The sequence below is a fragment of the Cibotium barometz genome, chromosome 28 (assembly GCF_041138505.1).
Source record: "Cibotium barometz isolate CiBa-2024 chromosome 28, ASM4113850v1, whole genome shotgun sequence".
NCBI classification, from domain to species: Eukaryota; Viridiplantae; Streptophyta; class Polypodiopsida; order Cyatheales; family Cibotiaceae; genus Cibotium; species Cibotium barometz.
Window position 1 is genome coordinate 16,575,428 of NC_141073.1, and position 14,162 is coordinate 16,589,589.

At 43.6% G+C, this 14,162-nt stretch overlaps 1 protein-coding gene across 5 annotated transcripts in view; it reads left to right on the forward strand.

The window, feature by feature from the left end:
- Positions 1-11,101, forward strand: part of LOC147622592 (protein transport protein SEC31 homolog B-like) — a 97,803-nt gene extending 86,702 nt beyond the window's left edge. For 2 of the 5 annotated variants that reach the window (XM_086822114.1, XM_086822117.1), the window contains 6 exons: positions 8,351-8,452; positions 9,331-9,432; positions 9,538-9,768; positions 9,852-10,161; positions 10,282-10,520; positions 10,718-11,101. In XM_086822114.1, the coding sequence (XP_086678240.1) occupies positions 8,351-8,452; positions 9,331-9,432; positions 9,538-9,768; positions 9,852-10,161; positions 10,282-10,520; positions 10,718-10,807 (1,074 nt within the window). In that variant the 3' untranslated portion in view covers positions 10,808-11,101. The remainder of the gene's footprint in view (positions 1-8,350; positions 8,453-9,330; positions 9,433-9,537; positions 9,769-9,851; positions 10,162-10,281; positions 10,521-10,717) is intronic. The other 3 variants (XM_086822116.1, XM_086822118.1, XM_086822115.1) reach the window with 2 other exon arrangements.
- Positions 11,102-14,162: the final 3,061 nt, after the last annotated feature.

Genomic DNA, 14,162 nt, shown 5'->3' on the forward strand with positions numbered 1-14,162 from the left:
AGCAATTGTTGATTTTGTGGCGGCTGCAACAGCTCCTAGCTGTTGCAGGTCCATACGGCAGGCAGCTCAGAGGCGACTGCTACTACGGATCTGAGTGGCCACCAGTTGATGGCGATTGTGGGCAAGTGGGCAGAAGGCAAGCAGAAGTGGGCGGCTACTGCAGGGCAACAGGATGACTGGCTGATGGAGCTCTGATACCAGTGTTGGATGGGGTGGAAGCTCCCGATATGCACACACACAGGCACACACAAGCAACTTGAACACGAAGAGAGAGAGAGAGAGAGAGTGTGTACTCAATAGATAATATGAAAGTACTAGTGGAGTACATAAAAGGCCTAGGGCTAAGTGCCCAACACACAAGAGTGTGTTCGCACGGGTAAAAATCCATGTCCAATCATGGTAAAAAGTGCCCATGTGTAAGCTTTGTTCACACCAGGACTTGCGGGAGGCCAAAGGCTAACAGTTCAATGGATGTAGAGGTTCAGAAGATCTAACCGAATGAACTGGTTGGTATCCCCATGAGAGAGCCGGAGAAGAGGGGAGTCCAAACTGAACTGAAGGGGTGGTAGGCGGTCCATGTGGAGCCCATATACTAAGAACCAAGTGAACATACCATACTCTAGAGTGGCCTTCAAGTGCTAGCTGTCTTGAGGACTCCAGGGCAAGCCTCCGGTACCTGTGGGGATCCATGTGACTAATGCGATGGAGGTATGTGACTGTCTGAAAGAGTGCATTGATGGTTTGCTGCGGATTATACGGAGGAACATCATGACCCGGGGCCTCTCAACTCGCTGCCAATCCTCATCGGATAAATCTAGCCCCTAGAAGGCTGTTCCATACATCAAGGTTGGTGTGATAAGGGTGTCAAAAAGCCAACCCTTCGGCTTGGGCTTCTGGAAATGTGCTTGGAAGCACTGCTGCTCAAGTAAGCTCATAGTTGTTATGAGGCGCGCCTCTAACTGTTAGAGGTGTTCGAGGCTTCCAAGGCTTTGTTCATGTGTTTCGGCATAGTTGATTTTTTTTTAATGAACATTTCTAGATTCTGCCCATTTTTGACCATTTGGGATTTGTCGGGGCTATAAGGGCCTCTCTAAGCTCTCAAGACTCACACACTCTCTCTCTTTGGTCTCATATGTCACTTTGGCCTTTTGAAGACATTAATATAACATTTCATTTCATTTCTCTTGAGTCTCTCCCTCTCTCATACACATTCTCTACCTCCCTCACGGCTTAAACCTTGCTCAAGGCAACCCCTCTCTCACTCTCTCTCACTCTCTCTCACACACACTCTCTCCCTGTCTCATACACACCCAGGTTGCACCCTCTCTCTTCCTCGGACCTCGCTCAAGGCACTCTCTCACACACACACACACTCTCTCTCTCTCTCTCTCTCTCTCTCTCATACACACACTCTCTCTCTCTCTTTCTCTCTCTCTCACACACACACACACACACACACACACACACACACACACACTTTTTTTTTAGTAAAACCAGTAATTGTTATGAAAATATAACACACACACACACACACACTATATATATATATATATATATATATATATATATATATATATATATATATATATATATAATGATAAATATATATAATATATAACAGACTCCTCTAACACGCCTCTAACATCTCTAAAAAATAGGAGTCTTTCGAGGCGCCATAGTTGTCACGGTACGAAAATACGATACCGTACGGGAGTTTTTGGTACGATATGAAATTTTTGAATACTGTATGATAAATACGTTTTTTTTAAAACACTTACAAACTATGGAGCTTCAAGCTTGAATGTGAGGGAAGGTTGGGGGGGCATTGCTTGAGAAACTAGAACATGGAGTTGTGTCTCTCCAAGTTGGATCTCCCAATTGTCTCAAAAAAAGAACTTGCATAGATAATGCAATACCGAAGGTCTCCCAGTGTAGCATTTATGACTAAGGGACCGTCCTTGCACAAATACGAGCAGTGCATCTAGGGTGATAGGTTTAGGGACTCCTCTCTAGATCAAAATGGCCATGTCCAAATCTTCTCCCTCGTATATAACTTGAGGATCTGATTGTCTAGCCTACCTATACTAGGGATCTCCAAGTGATGTAGGAAGATTCTCTCATCCTACCAATCATGTGTACACTACCAGTCTACCTTTCCAGATTTTTTAGGTCTCTCAGCAATCCTGTCAAATCCCCAAGGATCCCCTCGTGATCAATCTCGGTTCGGACTCGAATCCTGCAAACAAACGAACAAACAAACAAGGGGTGCAGGCTTGACTCACCTCCCAACCATGACAGCTGTGGGCAAGCCCACAGTCTTGACTGTCCCCACTGAGCCACGAGCTGAGCTAACTAGGATGACGTAACAACCAATCTCCTCCTTGCGACGTCCCATACCGCCACGAAGCTGCCCTCGCGGACCTCGAGACTGATGCCGGCCTCGGCTGCGTAAAGCAGGTGCACTTCTGCACTAGATCCAGGCTCCAAGACCATAGAGCTCTCACAAACTCGCGAGACTCTCTATGTCCCAATAGCTAACCTTGGCCACCCTTTTATAGGCTCTTGGCCGGTCATCGGGCGTCCACACTTGGGCGCCCGTCCGTCCATACTTGGATGCCCGCTTGTTAGGTTATTCCTAACCTAGCTCGTCAATCAGCCTGCCTAGCCATTTTTGTCAAGCGATCTACCACAACCCAAATAGAATCGTGGCCTTGATGTGTTCTTGGCAATTCGGTAATAAAATCCATGGAAATACTTTCCCATTTATTACTTGGGATTTGCAAAGGATGCAACAACCGAGCCTGTCTAAAGCGTTCAGCTTTATTTGCCTGTGAAATTTGACACTTGAGAACATAATCTTCTACATACCCTTTCATCTTCGGCTAATAAAAAGTGTGTTTCACTAATGATAGTGTCCTGTGTACCCTAGGGTGTCCAGCAGAAGAGGCGCCGTGACACTCCTTAAGAATCTTGGACCTAATGTCCGGGATCTGTGGTACACAAATTTTGTCATTACGGAACAATAAACCATTCCGAATCATCCACTGGCCCTGTGCAGCCTGAATAGTAGACTGCTCAGTCATCGAGTCTTGGTCAATCAATGAGCTCCCGTCCTGGATCTTCTGCCAAAATGGACCAAAATAACTATCAGTCTTGCAAAGCCCGCTCAATGACTGAAATAAGTCAGTAGAAATCTCGGTGAACGACGAAGAATTCACCTCTCTAATGCGACTAAGCACATCTGCAATATTATTCATGGACCCTTTCCGATAACGGATCTCAAAATTAAAATCTTGCATTAACTCTGCCCAACGAGCTTTCCTTCCTCTCAAATCATCCGCATCACACACATACTTGATTGACTGATGATCAGTCAATACCACAAACTTGGAGCCATATAAATAATGTCTCCAAACCTTGAGAGCATGAATCACAGCATAAAGCTCCTTCTCAAGGGTTGGCCCTCGAGATTGAGTGTCGTCTAGCTTTTTACTTTCAAAAGCAACCTGTCTACCATCTTGAAATAGAGCAGTCCCGATAGCATAGTCACTGTCATCAGTTTCAAGAACATAAGGCCGACTAGGATCAGGTAATGCTAAGATAGGTGCTTCCTTGACTTTATCTTTCAAAAGTCTGAAGGCCATATCCAAATCGTTATTCCAAGTGATAGGCTGATTTGACTTACGTCCACTACCTTTCAATAAGTCGGTCATCGGTAGTGTGAGCTGAGAGTACTCCCGTACAGATATCCAAAGAAAAACAACAAAACCGAGAAAAGAACGAAGTTGTTTCATTGTTCGCGGTATAGGCCAGTCCAAAACCTTCTGAACTCGGTTATAGTCAATGCCCAATCCATCTCTAGTGATCTTGTGTCCCAAGTAAATGATGTCGATCATAAAGAACTCACATTTACTTAACTTAGCATATAGTCGATTCTGTCTTAAAATAGATAAGACAATCGTGAGGTGTCTGACATGATCCTCAAGAGTACAACTATATATCAAAATATCATCCAGGAACACCACTGTCACCAGGAGGTGAAACTTTTTGCAGTTGTTTTCCTTATTTACATTTCTTTATAAGTATATATTTTTCTTTTCTTTCTCTTTGGTTGCTGTTGCTTTCCCCCGGGATCTCTTGGAAGGGCTTGGGCCATTGCAATGTCAGAATGGGTCAGCCAGTGGGACTTTGGACCAATGGTTGGCTAAGCCTGAGAACTGCACTGAAAGATGAATGACAGTGTCCAGGACATGGGCACTGAAAGATGAATGACAGTGTCCAGGACGTGGGCACTGAAAGATGAAGGACAGTGTCCAGGACATGGTCACTGAATGAGGGTATAGGCCAGTTTACACTAGTAAGTGGCCGCCATCGAAATGTGAATGTATCTTGAATTCTAAGCAAATTCTGAAGTGACCATAGTGGTCAAAGATGGTCAGGAGACCAAAAGGAATGCAGATGACATCATCCCTAAAATTTAGGGAACTGCTATTTTTGGCAGTGTCGGAATTGAAAAGTGTTCGCGTCAGTTTGTGCGGAATGTCAAGGGGACCAAAAGCTGACAAAGGACTGTTGTGAGAATGTGAACCAGTCAGGAGATTTTTAGCCTGGAAGATTGCATGTGGAAAAGGCTTAAAAATGTGCCAAGTGTCAAATTTTGGTGCATTTTCCTCATTGAGAAGAGGGAAGCGTGGGAAATTGGGAAAGGAGGCATATTTGCATCAATCGTGTGGTTTTGTTGCAAGAAAAACAGCTATGGTGGTGCACTCCCTTGCCCTACAACTCAGGAATTGAGGGTTGAGCTTGCTCCCCACCGCCTCTTTCTCTCTTTCTCTCTCTTGCAGACTATGGAAATGCTTTCATCAGATGAAATCAGGTACAATTGTGTGAATTTCATGCTTATATGCAAAGGCTAGTTGCCTCCTTGAACAGGAACAGGTGTAGTTGGTTCCTACACCAAAGCAGGGACAGAAGAGGGTAATAACCTCTTCAAAACAATGCTGTTTCAGCACTGTTTAGGTGCTGTTTTTGGGCTGTTATGTTGCCCGGTTGATGCCAAAATGCAGTAGGACTTTGCTTTAGTCCTTCAGGACAGTACAAGGGTTATTTTGGGCTGAAAACAGAGCTGAAAACAGGCCTGTGCAGAAAATTACAGCAAGCTGAATTGTGATGTTTTGGACTCCATTGGGTAGCTTGATGCCTATGGAAGTGTGCCTGTCAGTTGGGATTCATTCTGAGATGTTATGGAACAGTTTTACTGCAGTTATGCTGGCAAATTTCTCCTAGAATTTGTAAAATTCAGCTGATGCAAGTAGAGTGCTTTGTTGCACTTGTGCTTTGTAATTTCCAACCTTTTAACAATAAAGAAATACCGCAAGGGGCGCCGGACTTCGGGGCCAATGTGTTGTTGAGAGAGGGAGCGAGGATTCTGTGAATGTGTGTCTCAGTAAGTCCAGGTTATTTGTGAATGAATTACCGCTTTATGTGTCCATAGACCGGTTTTATCACCACAAATTTTCCCAAATGTTCACGAAAAAGATCGTTCATCATTTGTTGGAAAGTGGCTGGAGCTTTGGTTAACCCAAGAGGAAATACGAGAAACTCGTAATGGCCATACCTAGTCCGAAAGGCGGTTCTTTCGACATGCCTTTCATGAATACGTATCTAGTGATAGCCAGTACGTAAATCTATCTTCGTGAAATATTTCGCTCCTGCTACCTGGTCAATCAGGTTATCTGATCTAGGGAGAGGATAACGGTTCTTAATGGTCAGCTTGTTCAATCTCTTGTAATCTATACACATTCTCCAAGTATTGTCCTTCTTTCTCCTAAGCAACACAGGTGCACCCCAAGGTGATTTACTTGGACGGATCTGGCCCATCCTCAAATAATCTTTGAGTTGTTTAGCCAACTCATCTTCCTCAGCTTGGCTCATCCTATAAGGTGGAATACTGACAGGATGAGCACCAGGGATCAAGTCAATACGATGATCTACTGCCTGTTCAGGTGGTAAACCCGATGGCAGTTCCTTAGGAAATACATCTTAAAACGAATCAAGTATCTTCTGTAATTATTTGCTTTCAAACACACTCAATTCATTTACATCCATGGAAGGGATGAGAAAAGAAGAAAGTGGAATCAATACACAATGGAAAGCGGTATACAAAGAAGAATTCATTATATTTCCAAAATCAATTGTATTTACAAGAGGTCCCTGAGAGGGATGAATACAATCACCTAAAATACTATACTTGGTGTCTCTATGCTAAAAAGAAAAAATATGACTAGACCAATCTATCTAGACTTCAAGAGTCTTAAACCACTCAATCCCTAATAACAAGTCTACATTTTCAAGATGCATAACATAGCATTCCAGAGTATCTTTGTAGTCCTGAATCTGGATTGGAAGCATCTCCACCTTGCGATCCCAAACTTGCCTTCCCGCAGGTAGACGTACCTCATAGGTATGGTCGCTAAGTGTCGTATCAAGACTCAATTTCTGCACAAGTTTGTAGTTAATAAAGTTATACGAACTGCCAAATCCCCACGGATCCCCTCGTGATCGATCTCGGTTCAGACTCGAATCCTGCAAACAAACGAACAAACAAACAACAAGGGGTGCAGGCCTGACTCACCTCCCAACCATGACAGCCGTGGGCAAGTCCACAGTCTTGGCTGTCCCCACCAAGCCACGAGCTGAGCTAACTAGGATGACGTAACGACCAATCTCCTCCTCGCGACATCCCATACCGCCACGAAGCTGCCCTTGCGGGCCTCGAGACTGCTGCCGGCCTCGGCTGCGTAAAGCAGGTGCACGTCTGCACTAGATCCAGGCTCCAAGACCATAGAGCTCTCACAAACTCGCGAGACTCTCTATGTCCCAATAACTAACCTTGGCCACCCTTTTATAGGCTCTTGGCCAGTCATCGGGTGTCCACACTTGGGCGCCCGCCCGTCCATACTTGGGTGCCCGCCCGTTAGTTTATCCCTAACTTAGCTCGTCAATCAGCCTGCCTAGTTCCAAGCTTCCCCAAGCCTCGAAACTAGTCTTGCGTGCGTGTAGCACACGGTAGATACACACTGTGATGACAAACCCCACATGGAATACTCAGTGGACACGAAAGTTGCGGAGTATTGGAGGCATTCGAGACCTTTGTTAAGCAGGATTTCTATATTTTTTTAGCATTTGGATTTTTTTTCTCAAGGTGGGGAGGGGGGGTGGGAAACTCTCGTACCGTACGATATCGTACGGCACGAGTGGGTTCGTACTGGTACGAGAAACAACTATGCGAGGCGCGTACCATACCCGCCTCGTACCAAACGCCTCTGACGCCTCTAACAACCCTAAGTAAGCTCAAGACTGCATATCCTCGTGTCACTCTAGCATGTGCTGCGGGAAGCATGGCGGAGCGTAGGATGAGACAATCTCCAGAGGATCCCTTGTGTATGTGAAGGTCAATCTGGATGTGAAGGGGCGGGAAGTATTGAAGACCTTGGTTTTACCAAGGTTAACTGAGAGGTCCCGCTGAGTGCAGATGTCGTGTAAGGCATCCAACTGTCTCTGAAGCCCCTTGGCTGAATCGGAGAGGACGACGATGTCATCTGCATAAAGTAGTATGGGGATCAGTATTCGTGCTAGCATGGGACCAGCCCCGCCTAATTTGTCAATGAAGCTTGAGATGATAGATCTCATCAACGTAGAGGCCAAAAAGAGTGGGTGATAGAGGGAAGCCCTGTTTCACCCCTACAATGCTGGAAATCTCTTGCGATGTACCTCCTGGGGCTCTCACTCATCCGGTGACGGACTCATAGAGGGCGATGATGCTCCAAACCACTGTTAGAGAGAGAGAGAGAGAGAGATTAATGTCTTCAAAAAACGTAAAGGGTCTGTGAGACCAAAAAGTAGTACAATGAATCCAAGAGAATACTAAGTCATGGAAAAAGCTGAAAAAAGAAACTAGCTAACAGTGTTGTGAGAGCCAGATGGCCTATATAATGGGCGATAGTATAGTACTTTATGGCCTGCAGTGGGAGCTCTCCATGTCGTCAAAGCATCACCTGGATCTGCAGCGACAGCTAGGTCGGGATGCTTGGGATTGGGGATGTGTGGCCCTCAGAGCAGAACCAGCCATCTCTCTCTCTCTTGGGACCCGATGGGGTGTGGGCTGAAGGATCACGTGTGGGTGGCAGTCTCTGAAGTGGATGGGTGTGCACCAAAAAAACATGTAATAGAGGTCTGGGAAGGGTCTCACTGGCTGTAGCTCAGAGTCTGCCTCAGCATAACCTCTTTGTGACGAGAGAGAGAGAGAGAGAGAGAGAGAGAGAGAGAGAGAGTTTTCTATATTGTTCAGGAAAGTATCTACCCTTCTTACGCTTCACAACAGACTTCCTACGAGTCAACTCAGCAAGGAATGTTTTATCGCTCTGCGCCTGTTTTACCTGATCCCACACAGGTGTGTAAGCTACCTCTGACAAAGTAATGTTCACCTCATACAAGAAGTTGACCATGGTGTTGTTTTGTAAACAATTGCTATTTGTCGAGGGATTGCATGATGTTTTCGAAAGCTTTTAAGCGGGCATGGACTGAAAAACAAGGGGCTTCAGATCTGAGGCTGGCAAATTTTAACACATAATGAGAGAAAGACAGGAGAAAGTGTGTTTGCATGTCTACAAATGTCCAAAGGGTCTATGAGAAGGAATGCCGTAATAAATCCATGTAGTAACTGTATCATAGAAAAAGATGAATAAGCTAGCTACCCAAATGAAATAGTCATAAGAGACGGTTAAAAAGCACCCCTGGAATGGCTGAAGAATATGGTGTGATAAAAACCTCACATCTCTGGTTGATGTCCTCTATATGATAAATGGGAGGTCAATATGTGACATTTGCACCTATGACCTCGTACAGGCTCTCTACATCCATTTCCTGTTGTAGAGTGTTCGGATCTCTTGAATCTTGAGCAATCTGGAGCTGCTGTGTGGAGGATTAACTTGGCTCAATGGGCCTTGGCCACCTGGCCTGTTGCAGCTGGAGTGTGGAGAGAGACGGAGAGAGAAATATTAATGTCTACAAAAGAACCGAAGGGCCTATGAGACCATGAATAGTACAATGATACCATGGGCTATACAGTGCCATTGAAAAGAACATGGAAGACTGAAAACTGCTTCTCTGGTTCAACCCTGAAGGAGATACACACACTTTGCACATGTAATCTAATTCTTGTACTTCTTTGCACAAGGGCTACAATATGAGAGAGAGAGAGAGAGAGAGAGAGAAGAGAGAGAGAGAGATGATGATGAAGATAACAATGGTTTTTCAAACTGAATTCAGGGAAACTCATACCCTGCTTATGTGCCGTCTCCACAAGAGCCTTCATACCCTCAGCCAGGGATGTTCTACCCAACTCCGCCTCCTGTGCCAGATTGGTCACAGGTAATTGATCATATCAGCGCCGTTAGGATCAGTTTATAGTTAAGGAGTTGGTGCATTACAAATGCTCTAAATTGTGTAAAAAATTCTGTTATGGGCGGATTGCAGCCGCCTCCAAGTCTGCATCAGGCTCCGTTTGTTCCTCCACCAGTGAAGTCTTTCTCTCCTGTTGATCCTCCAAGTATGGGTAATGCCATGACAAATCCAAATGTATTCTCAAGCAGGGGGACTGCCATGGCACCTTCAAATCAATTCTCAAGCCCGGGGAATGCCATGGCACCTTCAAATCAATTCTTAAGCACGGGGAATGCCATGGCTCCTGCAAATCAACTTCCAATGGTGAGAATTGGGCTTGCATATTTGGCTTGAAAAGTTTTCTGCTTTCTAAGTTTTCATTATTCTGATTGGCCCATATGTTTCAGGGTCCAGGAGACTGGACTAACAACGCTTACGGTTTCCCAAGACCTTTCCAAACTGCACCTACTCCTAGTCAGCCAACCCCGAACATGATATTTCCAGTGAATCCATCTATTGTAGCTGCACCTACCCCACGTGGTTTTATGCCTGTATCTGCTCCAAGAGCTCCTTTGACTCAACAGCAACCGAGCATGTTAACTCCTGCAACGCAACCGCAGAGTCCAAGCAGTTTGAGCCCCCTTACAGCACAGCCAGCAACTGCCATGGCCGCACCTCCAGTAACCATTCAAACTGTTGAGACAGCAAATGTGCCAGGTATTCTTAGTAGTCTTTTCCGACATTATTGCTTTACTGTAGAGGCAACCTTTTTGCACAAGTCTTCAGCTCTCATGTTCATGGGGAATAACCTCGTCTGATTTTGTGATGGAGTTGCAGCTGATTTAAAGCCTGTTGTTGCAACCCTCTCAAGACTGTACAATGAGACGACAGAGGCGCTTGGTGGAGCTAGAGCAAACCCTGCAAAGAAGCGAGAAATAGATGATAATTCTAGAAAGCTTGGTGGCTTGTTTGCAAGGTTGAATAACACAGACATATCCCCCAATGCTAGAGCAAAGCTGATCCAAATCTGCCAGAGTCTTGATGCAGGGGATTATACCACTGCAGTGCAACTACAGGTTTCTCTCTCTCTCTCTCTCTCTCGCTCTCGTATGTTGTCTTGACATCCAGTTCATTCATGGATCACAAGTAACAGATTTCTGGTCTCATAGGCTCTTTGGGTTTATGTTAATACATCTTCTTTCTCATATTCATTTGCTTGTATGTGGATCATGCTCTCATGAGTTTAGCTCACCTTTTCAAACAATCTTTTCAGGTGAGCTTGACGACGAGTGATTGGGATGAGTGTGGCTCTTGGCTTGGTCCTCTCAAGAGGATGATCAAGACGAGGCAGGCTCTAAGATAGCATCAACATGCATAATTTTGATCGCTTACCTGCTTTGTTTTTTCTCAACCATACGGGCATCTGTCAATATTCTTACTCGTGTTGATAGTTGCAAGGGATCCATGTGGAAGAGTGTAGTGTGCTGGTCTTTGAAATGGCATTTTTAGTGGCCTCTGTAGGGTTGGGCCAGATACAAATGAATTAAAGAGAGTAGGCTTAAGCATTCAGGCGTCATTGGTGTTTTGGTTAGACATGTATTTGTACGACTGTCCTGTGAGCAATTGATTGTGTATGAGATTTTTTCCCTTCGCAAAATGATACTCGGCACAAACCACATCGTATTGGTGTAAGGCGCCTGCCTCTTGCCTCATTTTTTTTTTCCAAAATTTTCTAACAAATTGAATCATGGGTAGCAAACTAGTGATGTGCTTTTCCGTGCTCTAAGAATTGGAAACAAACATTGTACCACTGGCTGCATTTCCCACTACCTACTGACACAGTGGGATTTAGGAACCAAGTCATATGCAGATTCAAAAAGTGGGTTTGAAGGGTTGGAAAAGGCTTTTCTGATTCAGCAGTAAAAGCATAGAATAGTGCTTTGCCGGCTCTCTCTCTCTCTCTCTCTCTCTCTCTCTCTCTCTCTCTCGGTGTGTTTTCAGACAATATATGCCTTCTTTTTAAAGTAGAGGTGCATATGCCATTCTGTTTATAAGTAAATGCTTGTGTGGTGGCCGACATGTGCCTTCACACCTTTATTTCATATATGTTACATGCATGTTTAGTCATGTGCTTGGTAACTGAGGTGGAGTAAAGGCTGCACTTAACATGCAGTTACAAGTATTCCTATAAATACATCTGGGATAAGAGAAAGAAGTATTCCAGTAAGTACATGTCAAATGGGGTTTTAAATATAGTAATTAGATGTGTGCACTACTTAATATCTGAAAAAGCTACTCTGTGCCACTATTGTCATCTTTCAAGACCTACCTCTTTGCTTTAAAATTTTGAGTTGGGGTCAAATTACTGTATGCATTTAAACAAGTGGTTAAATCTGATTTGAATGTTATACATATAAACAAAGAATGGAATCTAAAATGGATCCCGAACGCTTGGTACAAGAGGTGGAGATATCTTGGGGAATATTTCTTTAGGAAAATGTTCAAATGACGAACGGCTGAAGAAGACTTATGGCTTGTATTTTGGTGTCGTCCCGCCTCGAAAGCTACGTGGACAGTTGGTGAGCAGGGCTATGTCTATTTTGGGAGCTGTAATAACTTTGGAATGAGGAGAGTAATATCATACTGGAGATGCTCAGGTTCACCATTCTATGAGAAATTTGGTGCTCTAGAAATCCACCTTTCTATATGAGGTCAGGCAATAATGTCGTAGACATGGTTAAGGTCAAGTCAAAGTGCAAGTTGAAGGGAACTAATTATTAAGACAAATGATCTTAATATATGCCAATTTCATAATCCCTTTAGGAAGGGTCTTATGTGCGATTTTGCCATTTTTACGGTCTCGTCTCCCATTTGTACATGCTGCTACTGGCAACCCATGGAGTAACAATTTTGATGAGGGTGCATGTCATTATATCATTGAATGCAGGCAGGGTTTTGGAACCTAGCTGAGGGGTCTCCTCAAGGATTCATCCTTTGTTGGTTTGGCAGTTTTTGACATGTATATGTTTGGCCTGCTTGAGCTGACTAGCTACATCTGTTATGTTGTATTGTGTTCCCTTAATATATGTAACTACATATTCCCAAAAAAAAACAATGGTTATTTGGTATTGTTGGAGAGTATTTGTTTATCATAATATCGGAAAGTATCTATTCCCTAAGGATAGAGGTCATAAGTATAAGCTTGCTGCTAGAGTGCCTTATTTCTAAGTTGTGCGCTTTTCATTGCTTTTGTGGCTCTTTTGTTGCACAATGCCCTCCACCTTTCTCCTTGGAAAAACGTGTAGATGCCGTGTTTATTTTCTTTTCTTAGATGCTCAGTTCTTAGGTACATTTGGCTTCTTTGTTCATCATCTGTTTTTACTTATCATCTTTATATACCAATTGGAGGTCATCCTTTCCTTTGCAAAAGTTGATAAGCAATACACCCATCTATCATGGAAGCGTTTTCAACCTCCCTTGAACTATTGTTGCACATGCCACTAAATGTTAGTTTGGGAAAACACACACCTCACTCCACACAGCACTTCTTAAAATTTGGAACACTTACAACATTAACCATCAAAGAATTCCCACTAACCCTAGTTCAGCCATTCCACTTCAAAGAAGCCAAAACACATTTTTAATATTTTAAAGGAGCAATTGTCCATGCCATGACAAGCTCTTCAAGTTGCCATGGTAGGACATAGAAGAGTATCTAATCACCTCTTTTAGCATGAGAACCATATTTCCTCATGTTGAATGCACTTAGCCAACATCCTTGACCGTAACATGAGTGTGAAGACAAATTATCCCGAGTGTCCCTCTATCCTTGGGTAGGCTGACTTTCTGCCATGCCAACTACTGACATTCTTTTCACTTTATCCTATGCCTCCATAGATATTTCTTGATTGGAGATATAATAGTTTAAGGCAATGACAATTTCAAAATGCATACACAAAAGAAAGGGTGAATGCACAATTCAAGTCCACATATCCATATAGATACATTAACCTTCAAGTTCATATATCCATATAGATACATTAACCTTCAAGTCCACATGTCCATATAGATACATTAACCTTCAAGTTCATACACACATACAATAGACAATAGAGCAAACATACACATAAGATACAATAGAAAGACACACAATCAACCACAAACCCGTGTGTACACACCCACATAAATGCACATAAACTCGAGAGGGATACTTGAAATTATCACTTAGAAGCATCCAAGATCTTCTTATAAACAACGTTAGTTGTCATAAGCCTGTGACTTTCAGATGGAGTAAAAGAACTCATATCACTATCATCAAGTAAAATCTTCACCACATGAGAAGATAGTGCTCGAGATAATGCAAGATACAGTTATCCATGTGTAAAAATAGTCGTGAGACCAAGTTAAGCCCAACACACTTGGGGTTTACCCTTGCGATATGTTTATTGTCATTTAAAAAGCTAATCTCATACGAAATTATCTTTGTCTCATGGCGAATGGTCTGAGCACATACGGAGTTAATTCGTGGGATAAAAATCCTTTCCCTAGCTTTGGAGCCAGTGATGATTTCTGCCTCCAACGCTTTTGAGTGGAATGCCTTACATATCAATCGTGTACCACTACAAAGGCCTTGTCTTGGATCCAAGTTACATAGCAACACAATAAGGGCTTTTAGTTTTAATACTAAGCACTGAGATGGATATCCTCTTCCAACTATT